The 20,196-nt window shown below is 36.6% G+C and overlaps 1 protein-coding gene across 1 annotated transcript; it reads left to right on the forward strand.

Annotated features, from left to right (window-relative positions):
• Positions 1–9,063: 9,063 nt before the first annotated feature.
• Positions 9,064–16,041, forward strand: LOC140826989 (uncharacterized). The gene is made up of 7 exons (XM_073189554.1): positions 9,064–11,137; positions 11,279–11,428; positions 12,224–12,549; positions 12,824–13,252; positions 13,328–13,873; positions 15,176–15,590; positions 15,656–16,041. The coding sequence occupies exons 1-7, from the start codon at positions 9,064–9,066 to the stop codon at positions 16,039–16,041; spliced, it is 4,326 nt and encodes a 1,441-aa protein (XP_073045655.1).
• The last annotated feature ends 4,155 nt before the right edge of the window (positions 16,042–20,196 follow it).

Below are 20,196 nucleotides of genomic sequence, written 5' to 3' on the forward strand. Positions count from 1 at the left end.
CACTGATGTCAACAGTTCACAGGAAAATGCTCACAGCGATAATGAGGTAGTCGATGATGGACCGAGTATTCCAAGCAAGATCCAAAAGAACCACCCGTTTTCTCAAATCATCGGAGGAATAAGGGAAGATATCCAGACCAGGAAGAAGGACAGAGTTGACTATCGAAAAATGGTTGGACTCGTGTGCATGAGTACCATGTACTCGCAGGTTAGATTTTCATGCTTTGTGTCTCAAATTGAACCTAAAAACGTTATGGAAGCATTAAAAGATGAATTTTGGACTAATGCTATGCATGATGAGCTTGAAGAGTTTGTTCGAAATGATGTGTGGACTCTAGTTCCATCTCCTGACCATGGCAATGTGATTGGCACAAAGTGGGTTTTTAAAAATAAAACTGATGAGTCAGGAAACATCATTCGAAATAAAGCAAGGTTGGTTGCTCAAGGGTACACACAGGTTGAGGGGGTTGACTTCGATGAGACCTTTGCTCCTGTTGCCCGCATTGAGTCAATTCGACTTTTGCTTGCCATTGCTTGTTACATGAAAATAAAACTGTTTCAAATGGATGTCAAAAGTGCATTCTTGAACGGGTTATTGAGTGAAGAAGTACATGTGAGACAGCCTAAAGGATTCGAGGATCCACATAAACCGAATCATGTGTACAAGTTGAAAAAGGCTCTCTATGGCTTGAAACAAGCACCCCGTGCATGGTATGGGAGATTGACTGACTATCTTCTCGACATTGGATTTACACGAGGTGAGGTAGATAAAACTCTCTTCATTCAAAAGGCCCAAGGTGAGATACTTATCTGTCAGATCTATGTAGATGATATAATCTTTGGTGCATCATCACAAAAGCATGCTAATGACTTTGTTGAGTGCATGTCATCGACGTTTGAAATGAGCATGGTTGGTGAGCTAAATTTCTTTCTGGGTTTGCAAATAAAACAAATGCATGACGGCATTTTTTTGTGCCAAAGCAAGTACTCTAAAAGTTTGATCAAGAAATTTGCAAAGGAAAACATCAAACACATGAAAACTCCTATGGGATCAAATGAAAAATTATCCAAAGATGTTGCGGGTGAAGATGTTGACAACACCTTGTACCGTAGCATCATAGGGAGTCTCCTATACTTGACGGCCAGTCGTCCTGACATCATGTTTAGTGTTTGCCTATGTGCTAGATATCAATCCAATCCTAAAACTTCTCATTTGAAAGCTGTTAAACGTATTCTACGTTACATAGCAGGAACAATTGAATTAGGATTATGGTATACTCACGAAACCAACTCAAACCTGGTAGGATTTTCCGATGCTGATTGGGCTGGGGATCTAGATGATATAAAAAGTACTTCTGGGGGGTGTTTCTACCTTGGCAATAACTTGATTTCCTGGCATAGTCGAAAACAGAATTGTGTATCTTTATCCACTGCTGAATCCGAATATGTGGCAGTTGGAAATGCTTGCACCCAACTTTTGTGGATGAATCAAATGATAGAAGATTATGGACTTAAAAGTGAATCTTTAATGGTGTACTGTGATAACTCTAGTGCAATTAACATTTCAAAAAATCTAGTACAACACTCTCGAACAAAGCACATTGACATAAGACATCATTTTATTCGAGACCTAGTAGAAAAAGGATTGATTAGAATTGATTTTGTTGATACAAATAACCAATTGGCTGATATATTCACAAAAGCATTGGACTTTGAGAGATTCTCCAATCTTAGGAAATCTCTTAGCATGTGTTCTATTTGATCATTGACAGATGTTGCCCCAGATGTTACGACATCTCGGACAACACTTAACTTGCATGAGCATATTTAGGATTTAGGCATACTACACTGCATTCATACTGTGACATGTTGTGTTGAAACAATGTAGCATAGTTTTCTGATGGTCCTTACAATTCCTAGTTATCTCTGAAATCTTCACATCTATACATTTGAACTCAGTCACAACGAACTTGATGATTGGTCACTTGACTCTAACCAATGTGACAAGTCTCCTCAGAAAAATTGAAAATTAAAAAAGATGAGTCTGTGGTTAGAAGGAAAGATGGAAAAAGCTACCTAAAAGAGCCCAATGAAGGCTGTGCTTTTAGTGTGGGAGCTGCCCCTTCTAAAAATTACCACAGCAATAGGAGAAAATGGAAAAGGCTACCTAGGGGAGTCCAATGAAGACCGTTCTCCTAGTGTGGGAGCTACCACTCCTATGCTCAGAAAACTGCTAAGTCACCAAGTATGAAGATAATCAAATTTTGGGAATTGTGTGTGCTGTCAGGAGATGTTGCCAACATTTGTGACAACACTTCATCTGTAAACATATCTCATATCAGCTCTCATGACTCTATTTCTGTTACATTCCGTTTTAAGCATAATTCGGGCATGCATAAACATATTTCTGTGAATATTGGCGTGCCACAAAGATATAGATCATTCGACAAAAGAAAATTCGTTGAAAATCCAGACTGTGCGAAACTCTCGAATTTACGTGATGCTCGATGTCTAGTGGTGCGAAAATCGATGTGGGTTACTTCTGGAAATTTTTGAATCAATTTTGTGCGAAAAATTATCTCTGTAATAAATTAAAGGGGTTAACGGCTAATTTCCGTGGCATTTCATTTTTATTACCGTTAGACTTATAGGCAGTTACCTTGCGTTTAATCGTGATTATTAGCATCACCACTCCTCACTTTCTTTACAGCCACTATTCTCGAAACCCTAAGCAATTGCACCAACACTTTCGTATCTTCCTCTGAAATTCCTTTCATCTCTCTATCTGACTTGCAATTTATCATCAAATGGCAGGCAACGGTTTTGATCCCCTGGACATCTGGAGTGAAATGGGGCACACAGAAAATGTTGCCGCTACTGAGACAACATCTGCTACGACACCTGCTGTCGATTCGTCGCTACCACTGGTGCTTACGACTGAAGAACCAGTCCCTTTGGAGGTAATTGCACCAGGCGAACCTGGAAATGCCTTTGATGTAGAGAATCCACCAATTATCCAAGTATTCGATCCTCCGCGTCAACCCGTTCGTCGATCCAAGAGACAGGCAGGGTATAATCCTGACCTCACACCAGGGAAACGGTTTCGGTACAAAGGGCAACCATCCACTCGTCCATCGTTAATTGACCCTGCAGAGACTTCGGGAGATGACTCCGCAGATGGGGACTACGAATTGGTTACTCGTAAAAAACCTGCACCCCGAGTTACTGTTGACTCGTCATCCTCGTCTTCCACCCAGGATGATAATGATGCTATCTCTGAGGCTGTCACTTCTCCCACACTACCCTCTCAGAATCCTGTTGCTGACAGTGAGGTTGAAATTTCGTTGGCCCAATTTATGGCAAATTTGAAAAATTAGAAGGGAAAGGCTCCTTCAACCTCTACTGCTCACCATATCGCTACAAGTCCAACTGCATCTAGCCCGTCTAAGGGTGCCTCTGCTGACGAAGCGGTTTCTGGTGGTGCCAGACACGTCAATGACTCTGCACCTATGGATGTTGCCCCGGATGTTGAAGACACTGAGGACGACATTGATCTATCTGCCTATGATTTGGCCACTTGCTACAACAACATGTTTTACTCTGAGACAGCATTCTCAAATTGGCCTCTCTATGAAAATCGAGAGTTTGTTGCGGAGCGAAATGTGGATGTGGAAGCATTTTACCGGTACAATTTAATTGAGTTTCTCAAGTCTAGGGGTCTGTTTTCTACATGCTCCTCTGTTCTCCCCTACTGTCATAAGGCTATCCTTGAATTTTATGGTAATCTTACCTTAAGTGTTGGGGATCCAAGATCGGCAAAATTTGGACAAGTTTTTGTCCGCAACAGGGTGTACAACTTCACAGCTGATGTAATCAATGCACACTATGGTACACCTGCTGCTGCCGAAGGCTCGCCTCTGGATTTAGGTGAGGTAATTTCTGTCCTCACTGGTGGCATGGTCAGCAAGTTTCCTCTCCATCCACACAAGGTCTCAGCTGCTACCCTTACTTCACTCTATTCGGTGCTGCACAAGATTGTCATCCATAATTGGAACCCGACTACAAATACCACTGTTGTCACCAAGGCTCAGGCACTGACTCTCTTCTCCGTTGGGAATTCAACTTTAAACTTTGGCCGCCTGGTGTTCAACACAGTGTTGCAGTATGCTAATGGTGGTTTGAAGTCATCCAAGCTCCCATTTCCATCCCTTATTTATGGAATCTTGGTGTCACAGGGGTTTGTTAAGAACATTACAGAACCTTTATCCTTGCCCACTGACCCGCTCAAGATTGCCTCTGCACTTATGCACGGCAAGAGGAAGGTTGATCTTCCATGGAGTGCCTCTGCCTCGGTACCTCCGGCTACTGGTCCTTCTCAGCCTTCCGCCACCGACACTGTACCTCCTACCACTGGTCCGTCTGCATCTACCAACGCTACTCCATCCTTGTCTGATTATGTGAAAATATCGGTCACTGGTGCCCAGATGTTTCTCGATCATGCCCTGAAGAAGGTTGCCCAAGCCAAAGCTGATTTGGCTTTCTATGAGGATTTGGCTATTACCATCCAAGCACTGCTGGCAGTTGGGGTCTTTCATGGACAAAAAAGGGGAGATGATGCTGGTCCCTCTGGGACTAAAGATAACACTGATACAGAAGATGATAGTGAGGATGATGAGGATGATGAATGATTGTTGTTTGTGTATTCTTGACTGGTTTTGGTTTGGATCTTCTGCTTTTGTTATTATTCTGTTCTTATAGTGCCAGTCCCAGTTTTATGCTTTTACTATCTCGGTGAGTCTGCCTACCAAGGGTTGTGCAGGTGTTGCTTTAAATGTCTTTCTTATTCAGGGGGAGACAAACGTGCTTGAACTCAGGGGGAGTTAAAATGAACTAAGGATGATAAATGGGTTTGATCTCATTTTGTCCAAGAAAGGCAAAAAGGAGGAGATTGAAGGGAAATAATGTTTTCAAGTTTTCGACTAACATAATTAATTATTTCCCTGATATATTTCCCTTGTTGTTTTGATTGACTAAATATTTGTTTTAATTTTGCCTTCCTTAGCTAATGAGATATTAAAAGATTTAGTAAATTGATAAGATATGATTTTAATGTTTACAAAGAGTTTATTCCTAATAAAACTCTTACTTTCCTTGCTTAATAGGTTTCCTTATGAGATTAGGCTCTCATCTATAAAAAGGAAAACATAGGACGATGGAGGTGGCGGTCTTCCACTCATAGTCATACGCATACTTTGCACGATCAAAAGTTCAGAGAAAATCCCTATCAACGACTGCTGCTTTGAAGACTGCTGATAACAAGTGTTGCCTTGAATGTTGAAAGCATCCGAAGACAACATCTGTGCAGACGTTGGCTGAAGATTGTTTCTCTTAGATTTACTGATTGGGAACACTGTTTTGCTTTCTTGTTCACGTTTTAATATCGTTGGTTATTTGTTTTAGAAAGCTTTATTTTTCTCAACTTGTTGAGGAAATTGGTTTTTGTCATAATCACTAGTGTTAGGTTTTTGTAAACGATTGATTTTTCTAGTGATTAATTTTTGCCATAAGGCACCGCACAAGTATTTATACTTGTGCATATTTTAATCTTGTCCATCTAATTATTTAAAGTGAATTTGTGTTATTAATTTTCCGCTGCATGTAGATGTTGTCCGAGATGTCGTAACATCTGGCACAACACCTAATTCTGATAAAACATAAATTTACTGTTTTACATTCTATTCTGATATTTTAATTATTTTCGATATCTGTCGGATAAAATAAATCCTAACAATATTTATTTTAAAATGTTTTAAAATAGTCATCATTTCTAATTTTATTTTAGTTTTTTTTTTTTACCATAGATACTTATTAGTAACTTTTTTAATTTCATTTATTTATATTGTAAAATATAAAAATTAAAAAATTATATCATATCAACTCTTTTACGAAGTGTACTATGTATTCAAGAAACAAGAAGAATCACATGGAAGGAAGGGGTGAATAAAATCTCCTCACGACCACCGAAAACCTTAACTTTTTTCTCGTCGATACAAATATATATCTTTTACGTTATTATTATTGTGTATTTTTTTTTAATTCTGCCTTCCTAAAATTTTCATCGGCAAAAACTTGTGTGAGACGGTCTCACGGGTCGTATCTGTGAGACGGATCTCTTATTTGGGTCAGACATGCAAAAGTATTACTTTTTATGCTAAAAGTATTACTTTTTATTGTGAATATGGGTAGGGTTGACCCGTCTCACAGATTATGATCCGTGAGACGATCTCATATGAGACCTACTCATTTTCATCGGCCTCGATTGTATAATTCGAGTGAACATTGATTTGTGTATATTTTACCATTATTTGTATACTTACCTTGATTTATTTTCTAAGATTCCTATGATATTTGTCGGAAGTTTGAGCCCTTCAGTGATGGTTTACACTTGACGGAGGCGGTTTACAAATTCTTGGCCCAACGTATACTTGGAGGGCAACACACTGTTGCTCACTTCAATACAATATTTTGTTTCACAATCTGTACTAAGATTGGTTTGATGATATTTTGAATTAAATAAAAAGAGAAAAAAATTTAATTCCAGAAAAACAGTATTTTTAGTTTATAACAAAACATAATGATAATTTCTATTAAATAAAAAATAAATTTTGTAATTCGAGATCAAAAATACTATTTGATATCAAAATAATAAAATTTTACCAGCTCCAATTATAATTATATTTTTAAATAAGCATTGAAGGTTCTGAAAAAAAAAAAAAAACTTTATTTTGACATGATTATAACAATTTGTTGAGTAATTTTAAATAAAATTATATTATGTTTATTAATTGGGTTTCTATTTCGGTAGAACTCTAGATACGAGATAAGAACTCTAAATCAGAAAGAATTTTTATCTTTCTAAACACAAGATAAGAAGAATTCTAATAAGGCTCTAATATTATATTAATAATTATATATGTAGTGTAATTCTTTCAATCGAGAAAAACAAATTATTTTTGGTTTATACAAAAATAATACGAGATGATAATCTGTAATAAATAAAAATATAAAATTTTGTAATTCGAGAATATGATAGAAAAAATTTTGTAATTCGAGACGGGTCAACTCTACCCATATTCACAATAAAAAGTAATACTCTTAGCATAAAAAGTAATATTTTTTCATGGATGACCCAAATAAGATATCCGTCTCACAAATATAACCCGTGAGACCGTCTCACACAAGTTTTTGTCATATTAAGAAAGAGAGTAGCAAAATTGATTTGATTTTTCTTAGATTTGTTACGTCATAGTTATAATATATCTACTTAAAATTTAATAAACGAACGACTGATTGAAGTAGGACTATACATAGGTAATTTGTATAATAATAAAATTTCACATGCTGCAATTATAATTATATTTTAAAATAAGCATTAAAGGTTATGAAAACATAAACCTATTTTAACATGATTATAATAATTTATTAAGTAATTTTAAATAAAATTATATTATCATTATTAATTGAGTTATTATTTCGGTAGAACTCTAAATAAGAAGAATTCTTTTTTAAACAAGATAAGAAGATCTCTAGATAAGAAGGATTTATTTAACACAAGATGAGAAGGATTCTATTAAGACTCTATTATTATATTAATAATTATATATATAGTGTAATACTTTCAAATGTATTCAAAAAAAAAAATACACAGGAATTTTCTCTACAAGTTTGCATAAACGTGTTTCGAAATTCGGAAAAGGTTGGGAATTTGGAGGTAGGCTGGATATTTATTCAAATTTGAAACTCCTTAAATCAAAATTTGACAGGTAATCTTTAATCTTCGTGCGTTCTATTAAACGCGGTATTTATATTGAATAGAGTCGATGAATTGAATGAAAAAAATGGAGAAATCAAAGCATCGACTTTTTGTAACCCAAAGTTCCATTGCTTTTAAATAATTGTATTTATTTCATTTTCCAAACATTTTGAATTAAGTGCCCGTTCGATTTGTGTACCATGCCAAAATATTATATTTCAATCACAATGTGGTAGACAAATATCTATCAATTTCAATTATTTACAATATACTTATTATTTATTTAAATTATTGTTGTTTAATATATTTCATTCTCAAAATTTTGTTTGCGTTCGAATGGACACCTTGCACATATGACCTATCATCTCGTTGGAACCGAGAGCCAAATACCCGCCAAATCAAATTCGAAGCTGAAAGGAATTAAATTCCTTGATATATTTTCCGTTTTAATATCTTTAATATTTTGCCTTTCTAGACATGAGAAAATAATTATATGATCTCTTGTAGATTTGGAATATATGATATGAGACTCATAATATCTTTAATATATGGAATCTCAATAACTTTAAGATAGGAGATCTTTATTCCTTAAGAAGTTTTTTCCTAATAAAACTCTTGGGTGTGTTTTCTAATAGAAAATAAACGTGCAAAGAGAATTAAGAGAGAGACGAAGAAGTTCGAAGAGTTTTCGAGAAAGAAGCCATCTCGTACTACTGTTTTGAGTGTTGCCGAGAAGTGCTTACATCCGATGACGACAACACCTAATCATTGTGTTGATTAGTGTGTTGATTTTTGAAGACTTTTTACTTCTCGGTTGATGCATCCCTTGTATACTGGTGATACGGTTTGTTAGAGGTTTTTGCACGCAATTTGTTACTCGCCTTTATAAGGGAGTTGTTTTATTCTTTCACTAGTATTGGTTTTTGTAAACTTACAAGTTTTTCTAGTGAATTATTTAGCCCTGAGGCACCGCACAAGTATTGTATACTTGTGCATAATTTATATCTTGTCTCTCGTATTATTATCATTATTCCAGCTACGTGTAGGTGTGTTAAAATTATAATTTTCGCTGCATGTTGTCGTGGGTGTTACAACACCTACGCACAACACCTATATTCTGAAACACACAACACTCACCCTCAACTCACACATACACTGTGGAAACAGAACTTTCAATTGGTATCAGAGCCTCCACTTGACGCTACTAAGTGAGATCCTGTTTTGTTTTGTTTTCAGAGTGAAAAGGAATTATGGAAGGATCAACAAATACTGTTTTTAGGCCTCCCGTGTTGGATAGATCAAACTATGCATTGTGGAAAGTAAAGATGAGGGTTTTTATTAAATCCATTGAAGAAAGATCTTGGCAACGTGTACTTGATGGTTGGAGTCCACCAAAACTTGAGGATGCTGATGGAGACACACGGCTCAAACCTGAAAGTACATGGACTGTCGATGAAGTGCAAACTTCAAACTTTAATTCCAAGGCTCTCAATGCTATATTTTCATCTGTTGACACAAGGATGTTTAATTTAATCACCAATTGTGTATGCGCCAAAGAAGCTTGGGAGATACTCCAGAAGCACTGTGAAGGATCCGCAAGTGTGCGTAAAACTAGGCTAAGGATGGTGACATCAAAGTTCGAAAGTTTGAGAATGGAGGAAAAAGAGTCTATTCTTGAGTATGACTGCCGGTTGAGACAACTCTCAAATGAATCACATGGTCTAGGAGATCCCATACCAAATGAAAGATTGGTGAACAAGGTTCTAAGATCTCTTCCTGAGAGATTCAATGTCAAAGTTTGCGCTATTGAAGAATCTAAAGACACTTTAACGATCAACCTGGATGAACTAATGAGTTCTCTCAAAACTTTTGAGATGAATCTTGATTTACAAAGGAAGGATAAAGGGAAGACAATAGCCTTTGAAGCCTCAACCGAATCTTATGATGAAATCCTTCAAATATCTAAAGAGGTGGATAAGTCTGATTTAGGTGAAGAATCGATCTCTCTGTTTACTAAGAAATTTGGTGATTACTTGAAGACTAGGAGAGAAAAGAAGAAAATTGGACAAAAATCTGAGTTGCCCAATAAAACCACTTTTGCAAAAGCTCAAAAGTTTACTCCTATGAAAGGACAATTTCGACCAAAAAACGAATTGCAAATCCAATCAAATGTCAGAAATCTGGATTCAGTGCAATGTAGAGAGTGTTCGGGATATGGACATTATGCCAATGAGTGTGCCAATCGACTTCGAAGAAACAAAGGTATGACTGTCACTTTGAGTGATGAAGAGTCTGATGACGACCAAGAATCAAATAAATCTGAAAAACACATATCGTTGTCTGCTGTGATCAAGGAGAAACGCTTAATGGAAATCAATCCTCTGGGTGTTGCCACAGGTGTTGCAATACCTGGTCGCAACATCTCTTCAAATTCTTTATGTTTTAATTCTACAACACTTGGTGAATCAAGTCAGTCTGAAACCCAAGAAGTAGATGATAATGAAATTACCCTGGAAAGTGTGCAGACAATGTATGAGGAATTGTATGAAGACTGGATCAAAAGAAACAAAGTGAATACAATTCTCTCCAAAGAGAACACTGAGCTGAAGTCTCAAGTATCACGACTTGAAGTAATCTTGAGCAAGAAAGATCTGGAGTTATGCAAAGTCAAGGAGGAGCTTGAAAAAGCAACTCAAATTCTTGCTAAGCTTAATTCAAGTACATTTAAACTTGATTCACTTCTGATGAATGGAAAGAATGACAAAACTGGACTTGGTTATTCAAATAATCTGTTTGAAATTGGAGAATCATCCAATACTGAAAGAAAGCCAACTGTCTTTGTTAAGGAAAAGGCTGAAACTCCGAATGTTCCACACATTGGTAAAGGTGCTCCATCAAAGAGGCAATTATCTACCAAGAAGTCCAAGTCTAGGAAACGTCAATTCATCTGTCACTACTGTTTTAGACCTGGTCACATCAAACCCTACTCTTTTAAACTTAGAGATGACTACAAAATATGGGAATCTAAACAGGTGTTGCCACAGGTGTTGTACAACACTCGGCGCAACACTGCCAACAGGAAACCATCGGTAAAAAAGGTTTGGGTACCCAAGGCTAGTATTCAATGTTCTGTTATCTATACTTCGTTAAAGACTAACATTGCAGGAATATGGTACTTTGACAGTGGCTGCTCACGCCACATGACAGGTTCTAAGGACCATTTGATAGACTTTGTTGAACTACGGAATGGTCATGTGACATATGGAGGAGGTGCAAAAGGAACAATTGCTGGCAAAGGAACCTTGAATATTGATGGATTGCCTAGTCTACACAATATGCTTTATGTCGAAGGGCTTAACTCAAACTTAATAAGCATAAGTCAACTTTGTGATGATGGTTTATATGTTAAGTTTGATAAAGACAATTGTGAAGTTTTTGATAATACTAATACTTGTATTTTGACAGGTACAAGGTCTGCTGACAATTGCTATCAACTTGGGGAAGACTTGGTATGCAATCCTTCAAAGGTGACTGAATTAAATTTGTGGCATAAAAAATTGGGTCATGCAAACTTCAAGACACTAAAGAATCTTGGTAAGTACGATGTTATGAGAGGTATGCCTAATTTATCCTCTGGAATTCCTTATGTTTGTGGTGCATGTCAAAAGGGTAAGCAAACACGTGTTCCTCATCAAGTATTTCAACATTTTGGGACAACACGGTGTCTTGAACTGTTGCACATGGATCTTATGGGTCCAATGGAAGTGGAAAGCCTTAGAGGTAAGAAGTATTCATGTGTTTGTGTTGATGATTTCTCTCGCTTTACATGGGTAAGATTTCTTAGAGAAAAATCCGATACATTTGATTTTTTTAAGAAATTACATGCTAAGATTACTAATCTACATAATCTGAGGGTTGGTAAGATAAGGACCGATCATGGTAAAGAATTTGAAAACTCACAATTTATATCATTCTGTGAAAAGAGAGGGATAACTCATGAATTTTCGGCCCCTAAGACTCCTCAACAAAATGGAATAGCCGAAAAGAAGAATAGGACACTGCAAGAAATGGCTAGGGTCATGCTAAGTTCAAAGAATATTTCAAAAAGATTTTGGGCCGAGGCCTTAAACACAGTATGTCATATTTCAAATCATGTGTACTTAAGGAGTGGTTCTACTATGACATCCTATGAAATTATCATGGGAAAGAGGCCAAACCTGAAGTATTTTCATGTTTTTGGGTGTGTATGTTATGTTTTGAATGATCGAGACCATCTTGCAAAGTTTGATTCTAAAAGTGACAAATGTTTATTCCTTGGTTATTCATCCAATAGTCGTGCATATCATATGTACAATCTTAGAACAAGGACGACTATGGAATCTATTAACGTTGTTTTTGATGATCTTGCAGATCTGACGGGAAAAACAATCGAGGATGATATTGATGGGCTGCTGAACGTAAGTGAGACACTGCCTAACACAGATGTTGCACCCGGTGTTGTAACACCTGAGACAACACCTGAACTGGCAGAATCAAATAAAGAGCCAGGAGAGTATACTGAAAATGATGATGGTGTAACCGATGAAGGGATTGACATTCCCATCAAGATTCAGAAAAATCATCCTTCATCCCATATCATTGGAGAGACATTTGAAGGAATGCAAACTAGAAGAAAGGAGAAAATAGATTATCGAAAAATGATTGGTCTAGTATGCATGACGTCCGTCTACTCTCAGGTAAGCCATTTTTTGTTTTGTTTCCCTAATTGAACCCAAAAATGTTAATGAAGCTTTAAAAGATGAATTCTGGGTCAATGCTATGCATGAGGAACTTGAACAATTTGTTAGGAATGATGTGTGGGATTTGGTACCTAGACCCGATAATGTGAATGTTATTGGAACCAAATGGATCTTTAAAAACAAAACTGATGAATCTGGAATTGTTGTGAGAAATAAAGCTAGGCTAGTGGCTCAAGGGTATACTCAAATTGAAGGGATTGATTTTGATGAGACATTTGCCCCTGTTGCTCGAATTGAATCAGTCCGACTGTTACTTGCTATTGCTTGTCACATGGACATAAAATTATATCAAATGGATGTGAAAAGTGCATTTTTGAATGGCATTTTGAAAGAAGAAGCGTATGTAAGCCAGCCTAAAGGATTTGAAAATCCACACCACCCGAACCATGTCTACAAGTTGAAGAAGGCATTGTATGGGCTTAAACAGGCTCCACGGGCATGGTATGGTAAGCTTACGGAATATCTGCTTGACTTGGGCTTCAAACGAGGTGAGGTTGATAACACCCTTTTTATTAAAAAGTCAAAGCATGATATACTTGTGTGTCAAATTTATGTGGATGACATAATTTTTGGTGCTTCTTCTCAAAAGCATGTTACTGATTTTGTTAATTGTATGTCTACCACATTTGAAATGAGCATGGTAGGGGAATTGAGTTTCTTTCTTGGCTTACAAATTAAACAAATGCATGATGGTATCTTTCTATGTCCATCTAAGTATGCCAAGAATGTGGTAAAGAAATTTGCTGTCGAGAACACTAAACACTTGAAAACTCCAATGGGGTCGACTGGAAAATTGTCCAAAGACGATGTTGCCACCGGTGTTGACAACACCCAGTATCGCAGCATCATAGGCAGTCTCCTTTACTTGAGTGCAGGTCGTCCCGACATTATGTTTAGTGTATGTTTGTGTGCCAGGTACCAGGCTAATCCTAAAGTCACTCATTTGAAAGCTGTTAAAAGAATTTTGCGATATATATCTGGAACAGTTGACTTAGGCTTGTGGTACACCAAAGAAACAAACACCAATTTAGTGGGATTTAGCGATGCTGACTGGGCTGGAAATTTAGATGATAGAAAAAGTACCACTGGTGGATGTTTCTATCTTGGTAACAATTTGGTGTCATGGTATAGTAGAAAGCAAAATTGTGTATCTCTGTCCACTGCTGAATCTGAATATGTTGCAGCCGCGAGCTGTTGTTCACAACTTTTGTGGATGAATCAAATGATCAAAGATTATGGATTCAACAGTGACACCTTAATTGTATACTGTGACAACTCAAGTGCAATTGATATTTCAAAAAACCCAGTACAACACTCTCGAACGAAACACATAGACATTAGACATCATTTTATTCGAGATTTGGTTGAGAAGGGTATAATTCGAATGGAATTTATTAGAACTGAGAACCAACTGGCTGATATCTTTACAAAACCATTGGACTTTGAGAGATTTTCCAATCTTAGGAAGTCTCTCAGTTTGTGTGCACAATGATCACTCACGGATGTTGTCCTCGGTGTTACAACACCCGCGGACAACACCCAGCATGCATCTGCATTTTATTTTTAGGATGCTAGACATATTGCATACATCCTGCTTTGTGTGAAGCCTGTACAAGTGTAGGATACTGAATGGCGTGCTCTCAGTTGTGAATCAAACCTTCCATCAAAATTCTCCAAAGTATGGTGTGTGCTCAATCTAAGTCATAAAGCTGTTGAGGATGATCGTGTACCACATGATCTTGTCCAATGTAGATAATGACTTAGAAAATTCTTGAGCAATATGGTGAAAAATAGAAAAGAGGATAAAATAGAACAAAAAAAAATGTTTAGAAGAAAATGAAAAAGCTACCTAGAGGAGTTCAATGAAGACCGTTCTTCTAGTGTGGGAGCTACCACTTCTAAGTCAAAATACAGATGGAAAAAGCTACCTAGAGGAGTCCTATGAAGACCGTTCTTCTAGAGTGGGAGCTAGAATGTCTGAATTAAACATGTTCAAGAAAGTTTGAGTCCAATCTGTGAGTGTTGCCAAAAGGTGTTGCCAACACCTAAGTACAGACTGATCACTGTTTAATCACATGTGTGTGTATTTCATTTCTTTGATCATATTTTAGGCATAAACTTAGGTCATTCATACTGCTGTTTTGTGAATTCATCATGTCCAGTGGGCTACCAGTTTTTGATTCATGAAATTCGAAGAACACCCTAACCAACGTAATTTTGAAATATCTTGATTGCTAATTGTTTGTGGGGTTAATTCGATCTATTGTTGACTGGTTACTTGAAATAATAATTACACTGGTTCAGAAAAGTTACCGTTGGGTGAGCGGAAAAAACTGATTCGGAAAGGTACTGTAGTCGCGGCTTAACAAAATATTACCGTTGGAGAGTAGTGCTTAAATGCTTACGGGGGAATCAAAAATAGCTTTACTGTTTACTCTTTCCCTCACATTCTAAAATTATTGTCTACCCTTACTGTTCAGATTTCGCGCAAACCATCTGTGCTCTTCGCAAGTTCTTGTGCTCTTCGAAGTGTTTTCTGCCTCTTTGCTTCTTTATTTTGCAGATGGCTGGCTTCGATCCTCAAGACATAAGGAGTGAAATGGCTGCGAGTATGGGTGTTGAATCACCAGTAACAACACCCTCCGTCGAAGCAAATATCGAGGGGAAGGAAATTGTGCCTGTACCAGACGAACCAATGCCAGTGGAGGTTATCGTCCCTGGGAAACCTGGGAACGAGATCAATGTTGAGAATCCTCCAGATTTCGAAGCTTTGAATAAAGCGTTTCCCCCTGCCCCAATGCGCAGAAGGTCAAAGAGACAAGCAGGGTTCGACCCTGACTTTGTTCCAACCAAGAAACCACGGGCATCTACATCTTCTAATCTTCTGGACACTGATTTCTCATCAGGGGACGACTCCGATGATGCTGATTTTGAGTTGGTGGCTCGTCCTAGACCAACTGCTGCGGGAAAGGTACCCAGTTCCACCTCTGATACTGGAAAGAAAACCCCCCCGTTCACAATCCACAAAGTTTTGCAAGTGAAGGAACTTCGGATAAAGCTGAAGAAGATGAACAATCCCTAGCCGAGTTCCTAAGTCAACTTAGGGAAGAGAAGGCTACCAAGAAGCAACTGCCTAAGGATGATGAGCGTGATTCAGAAATGATGAAGGATTTCGAGCAAAATCAACCTGGAGCTTCTGAAGATTTCTCTTCAACCTCTGTATCTGATTTTGAGTCTGAAGAACAAAATGATGTTGATTCTGAAGATATTGGCTCTGAAGAGAGTGAATCTTTTGAAGATGATGTTGTTCCTGCTGCCGGTGTTGAGGAAGATGTTGCCAATACTGAGCAACACACGGACTCTGCTGACTACGATCTGAGTAAGTCCTTCTCTCCCAAATTTTATTCTGAAGATGCCTTGGCGTTGTGACCGCTGTTTGTTCAGAGAGAGATGATAGAAGAGAAAAATATTGATGTTAATGCTTATGGGAGATACAACCTGATTGAGTTTCTCAAGAACAGAAGGTTGTTGTCCACTGTCACTACAGCTGTGCCCTACTGCCGTCGTGTGGTGCTGGAATTTTATTGCAATCTCTTGAAGAGTGTTGGAGATGAGGACTCCGTGAAGTTTGGAAGCGTGTTTGTGCGTGATCATATTTACAACTTCTCTCTGTCAGTGATCAATGCATTCTACGACACTCCCGATATTGAGGAAGCTGACGAGGATCTTGACATCCATGCTGTAACCTCCGTGCTGACTGGAGGTGTGATCAAAGTGTTTCCCGACTATCCCAAGAAACTAAGTGCTGCTAATCTCACTTCTTTTTACTCTGTTCTACATAAGACTTCCATCTGGAATTGGACGCCGTCGACAAATTCCACCGCTGTGACCAGAACAGAAGCCCTGGTACTGTTTGATATTGGCACTGGAAGGGCCTTCAATTTTGGGAAGCTGGTCTTCACAACAGCATTGCAATATGCTGAGGGGGACTTCAAGAAGACTAAACTGCCATATCCCTCACTTATCTATGGCATCCTGGAGTCTCAAGGATTCATTCCGGATATAGATGAAGATCACTGCCCTGTTAGAGACTCCCTGAAGATCTCTCCTGCATACTTTAAGAGCAACAGAAAGATTGATTTACCCTGGCTACCTTCCAGTGTTGCTCCAAATGTTAGCAACACTGCTGCTGCAACATCTGAATCTCTGCTTGAGACAACCGTACAACCACCTACAGACACCCCACCTGATGGCTATGTCACATTGTCCATATCTTACATTCAAGCTCAGATTGCCTATGGTCGACAACAAATTGAAAATGCAAAACGGACCATTGAGCATTATGAAAGTCAAGTGGCTGACTTTCAACTTTTGCTGGATGTAAGTTTGTTTTCTGGACAAAAAGGGGGAGTGGAAGACACAGCTTGTCCAAGTGGAACAAAAATGGCTGATGGAGCTGACGATAATGCGGCTGGCAGTAGTGAAGAAGAATGACACCTTGGTTTAGTTATTTCCTCCTTTGACTGTAGTTTTTTTTTAATTAATTATCTGTATTTTCTCTGATGCTTATTTTCTCTGATGTTAACTTCCCCTAATTAATGAACTGTTTTCGATGTTGTGAATCGAGTGTTGTAACATCTAACATACAACATCTGTTTAATTCAGGGAAGGCTTACCGGTCTAATTCAGGGGGAGTCAACTTAAGTTGGCTGAGTCATTGATCTACTAATTCATGGGGAGTTTAGCTGTATAATTATGATGAGGTGTTTTGTCCAGAAAGGCAAAAAGGGGGAGATTGAAAGGAATTAAATTCCTTGATATATTTTCCGTTTTAATATATTTAATATTTTGCCTTTCTAGACATGAGAAAATAATTATATGTTCTCTTGTAGATTTGGAATATGATATGAGACTCATAATATCTTTAATATATGGAATCTCAATATCTTTAAGATAGGAGATCTTTATTCCTTAAGAAGTTTTTTCCTAATGAAACTCTTGGGTGTGTTTTCTAATAGAAAAAAAACGTGCAAAGAGAATTAAGAGAGAGACGAAGAAGTTCGAAGAGTTTTCGAGAAAGAAGCCATCTCGTACTACTGTTTTGAGTGTTGCCGAGAAGTGCTTACATCCGATGACGACAACTCCTAATCATTGTGTTGATTAGTGTGTTGATTTTTGAAGACTTTTTACTTCTCGGTTGATGCATCCCTTATATACTGGTGATACGGTTTGTTAGAGGTTTAGGATGCAATTTGTTACTCGCCTTTATAAGGGAGTTGTTTTATTCTTTCACTAGTATTGGTTTTTGTAAACTTACAAGTTTTTCTAGTGAATTATTTTGCCCTGAGGCACCGCACAAGTATTGTATATTTGTGCATAATTTATATCTTGTCTCTCGTATTATTATCATTATTCCAGCTACGTGTAGGTGTGTTAAAATTATAATTTCCGCTGCATGTTGTCGTGGGTGTTACAACACCTACGCACAACACCTATATTCTGAAACACACAACACTCACCCTCAACTCACACATACACTGTGGAAACAGAACTTTCAGAAGCCTATAAAAAAACTGATTTTTGTGGACGAAGAGGTAATTTCTTCTCATCCGTATTCATGTATATTTAAATTGTTGCTATAATAATAAAAAAAAAACATATTCCGTTTTCATTGAAGGGAACAAAAATACATGGAATAATGTTTTCGAACACAATAGATTTTTTTCAAGATCAGTTGAAGATAAACAAAACTTACATCATCGTCGATCCAATTATTCATGAAGTTAACAACAACTATCTGAATGTCAACAAACGGATAGAACTGATTTTCCAAACGAAGACGACAATTGACGAACTACAAACTCAATTCACTTGTTCCTATGTGACTTCTGGATTTACACTGTTCAATGATGCGATGAGAGAATCACATACTAATGAAGATATAGGTATCGATTTATGCGAACAATAAAAACTTTTTTGATTCATGTAATGAATTTATCAAATGATGTAAAATTTTTGCAGATATAATTGGTGTTCTGAAAGAAATTCGTCAGCTTAATAAACTTCATAAAAAATATATGAACATCATCGGATATAGAAGAGAGATAGTACTTATAAATCCTTCGTGAGTGTTTATTCTATCTACATGTCTTTATTAAAAACATGCAAACTAATATTTTTGAAAGCATTATTTTAGTATTATAATTTTACAATATATGATTTAATAAATATAGTTTACTGATTTTAACTATTTTTTCCTCTTCTTATAGGCTAGATACTATAACAATTACTTTATGGGATGATCTTGCTATTATTTTTATAAGAGATAAAGATGGATAAACCGGTTATAGTTTTCTGTAACTTGAAAAGAAATATATTCGAATGTAAATTTTTTAAAATTTCATAATACATATTTACAATAATTATTCATTAACATTACTCACTGCTTCTCCTTATGACTGATAATAGGAAAGTTTCAGCTCAAATCAACAACAACAACAACAATGTTCACAAATCCATCCTGCATAGAAAAAGAAACAATAAATATATGGTATGATTATTTTCGATTGTTTTTAACAAAAATATAATATTGATATTTATTCTTTTTACGATTCAAGTTTGTAAATATCTTTATGTTAATCATTCTACTACAAGTTAGGTAACAACTTCAAAGAAAGAAGTCTAGAAGAATTATGGATGACACATCAAATTAAAGATGCTGAAAAAATTACTTTGAGGCAAATTCTCAATCAGATTAATATTCTGCCAAAGGTTACTTATCATTTATTTTACTTCACGATTTTTTTTAATATTTATTCAATGGAGCAAATATTTTATTAATGACATTTATAAAACATTATATAGGGAATCACAATTTGATATTTAATTTGACGTATTTTATCTCACTTATTAACAAATATAGAACAAATTCCATTGCTTCAAGGCATACATATATGAGGTAGAAAATAAAGCGAATCCATCGTACAAAGCATGTAGTAATTGCTCAAAATCAGTCAAAAAAACAATGAAAACTCGGAGCTGTAATAACTGCATAGACTTCAATATCAATATTGTGTCAAGGTAAAATTACATTTAAACATTATATTTATAAGTTTACATGAGTTGATAATAATGCCTTGCATTAAATTGTTATTGTAGATATAGAATTACGATGAGCGTAAATAATGGCACTGACACTGAAAGGGTTACATTGTTCGGAAATATCGCAAATGTTTTTATTGGCTGCAGCATTGAAGATTATATCGATTCCATCACTAAGGTATACAAATAATGATTTCTTTTACAAAGAATATATATAATTACCAATTACTAATAAAAATATTCTTTATCTACAGGATGGCACTAAGGTATACAAATAATGATTTCTTTTACAAAGAATATATATAATTACCAATTACTAATAAAAATATTTTTTATCTACAGGATGGCAACACTTCAATATACTACAAGCATTTAGAGACACCAAATAGAGATGAACATACATTTTCTTCTCAAAATGGACAAGTCGGTTGAAATCAAAGACAGAACATTAGTATTTGTAATTGAAGGCATTCAAAATCCAAG

Source organism: Primulina eburnea, chromosome 3 (assembly GCF_022965805.1).
Source record: "Primulina eburnea isolate SZY01 chromosome 3, ASM2296580v1, whole genome shotgun sequence".
Classification (NCBI taxonomy): domain Eukaryota; kingdom Viridiplantae; phylum Streptophyta; class Magnoliopsida; order Lamiales; family Gesneriaceae; genus Primulina; species Primulina eburnea.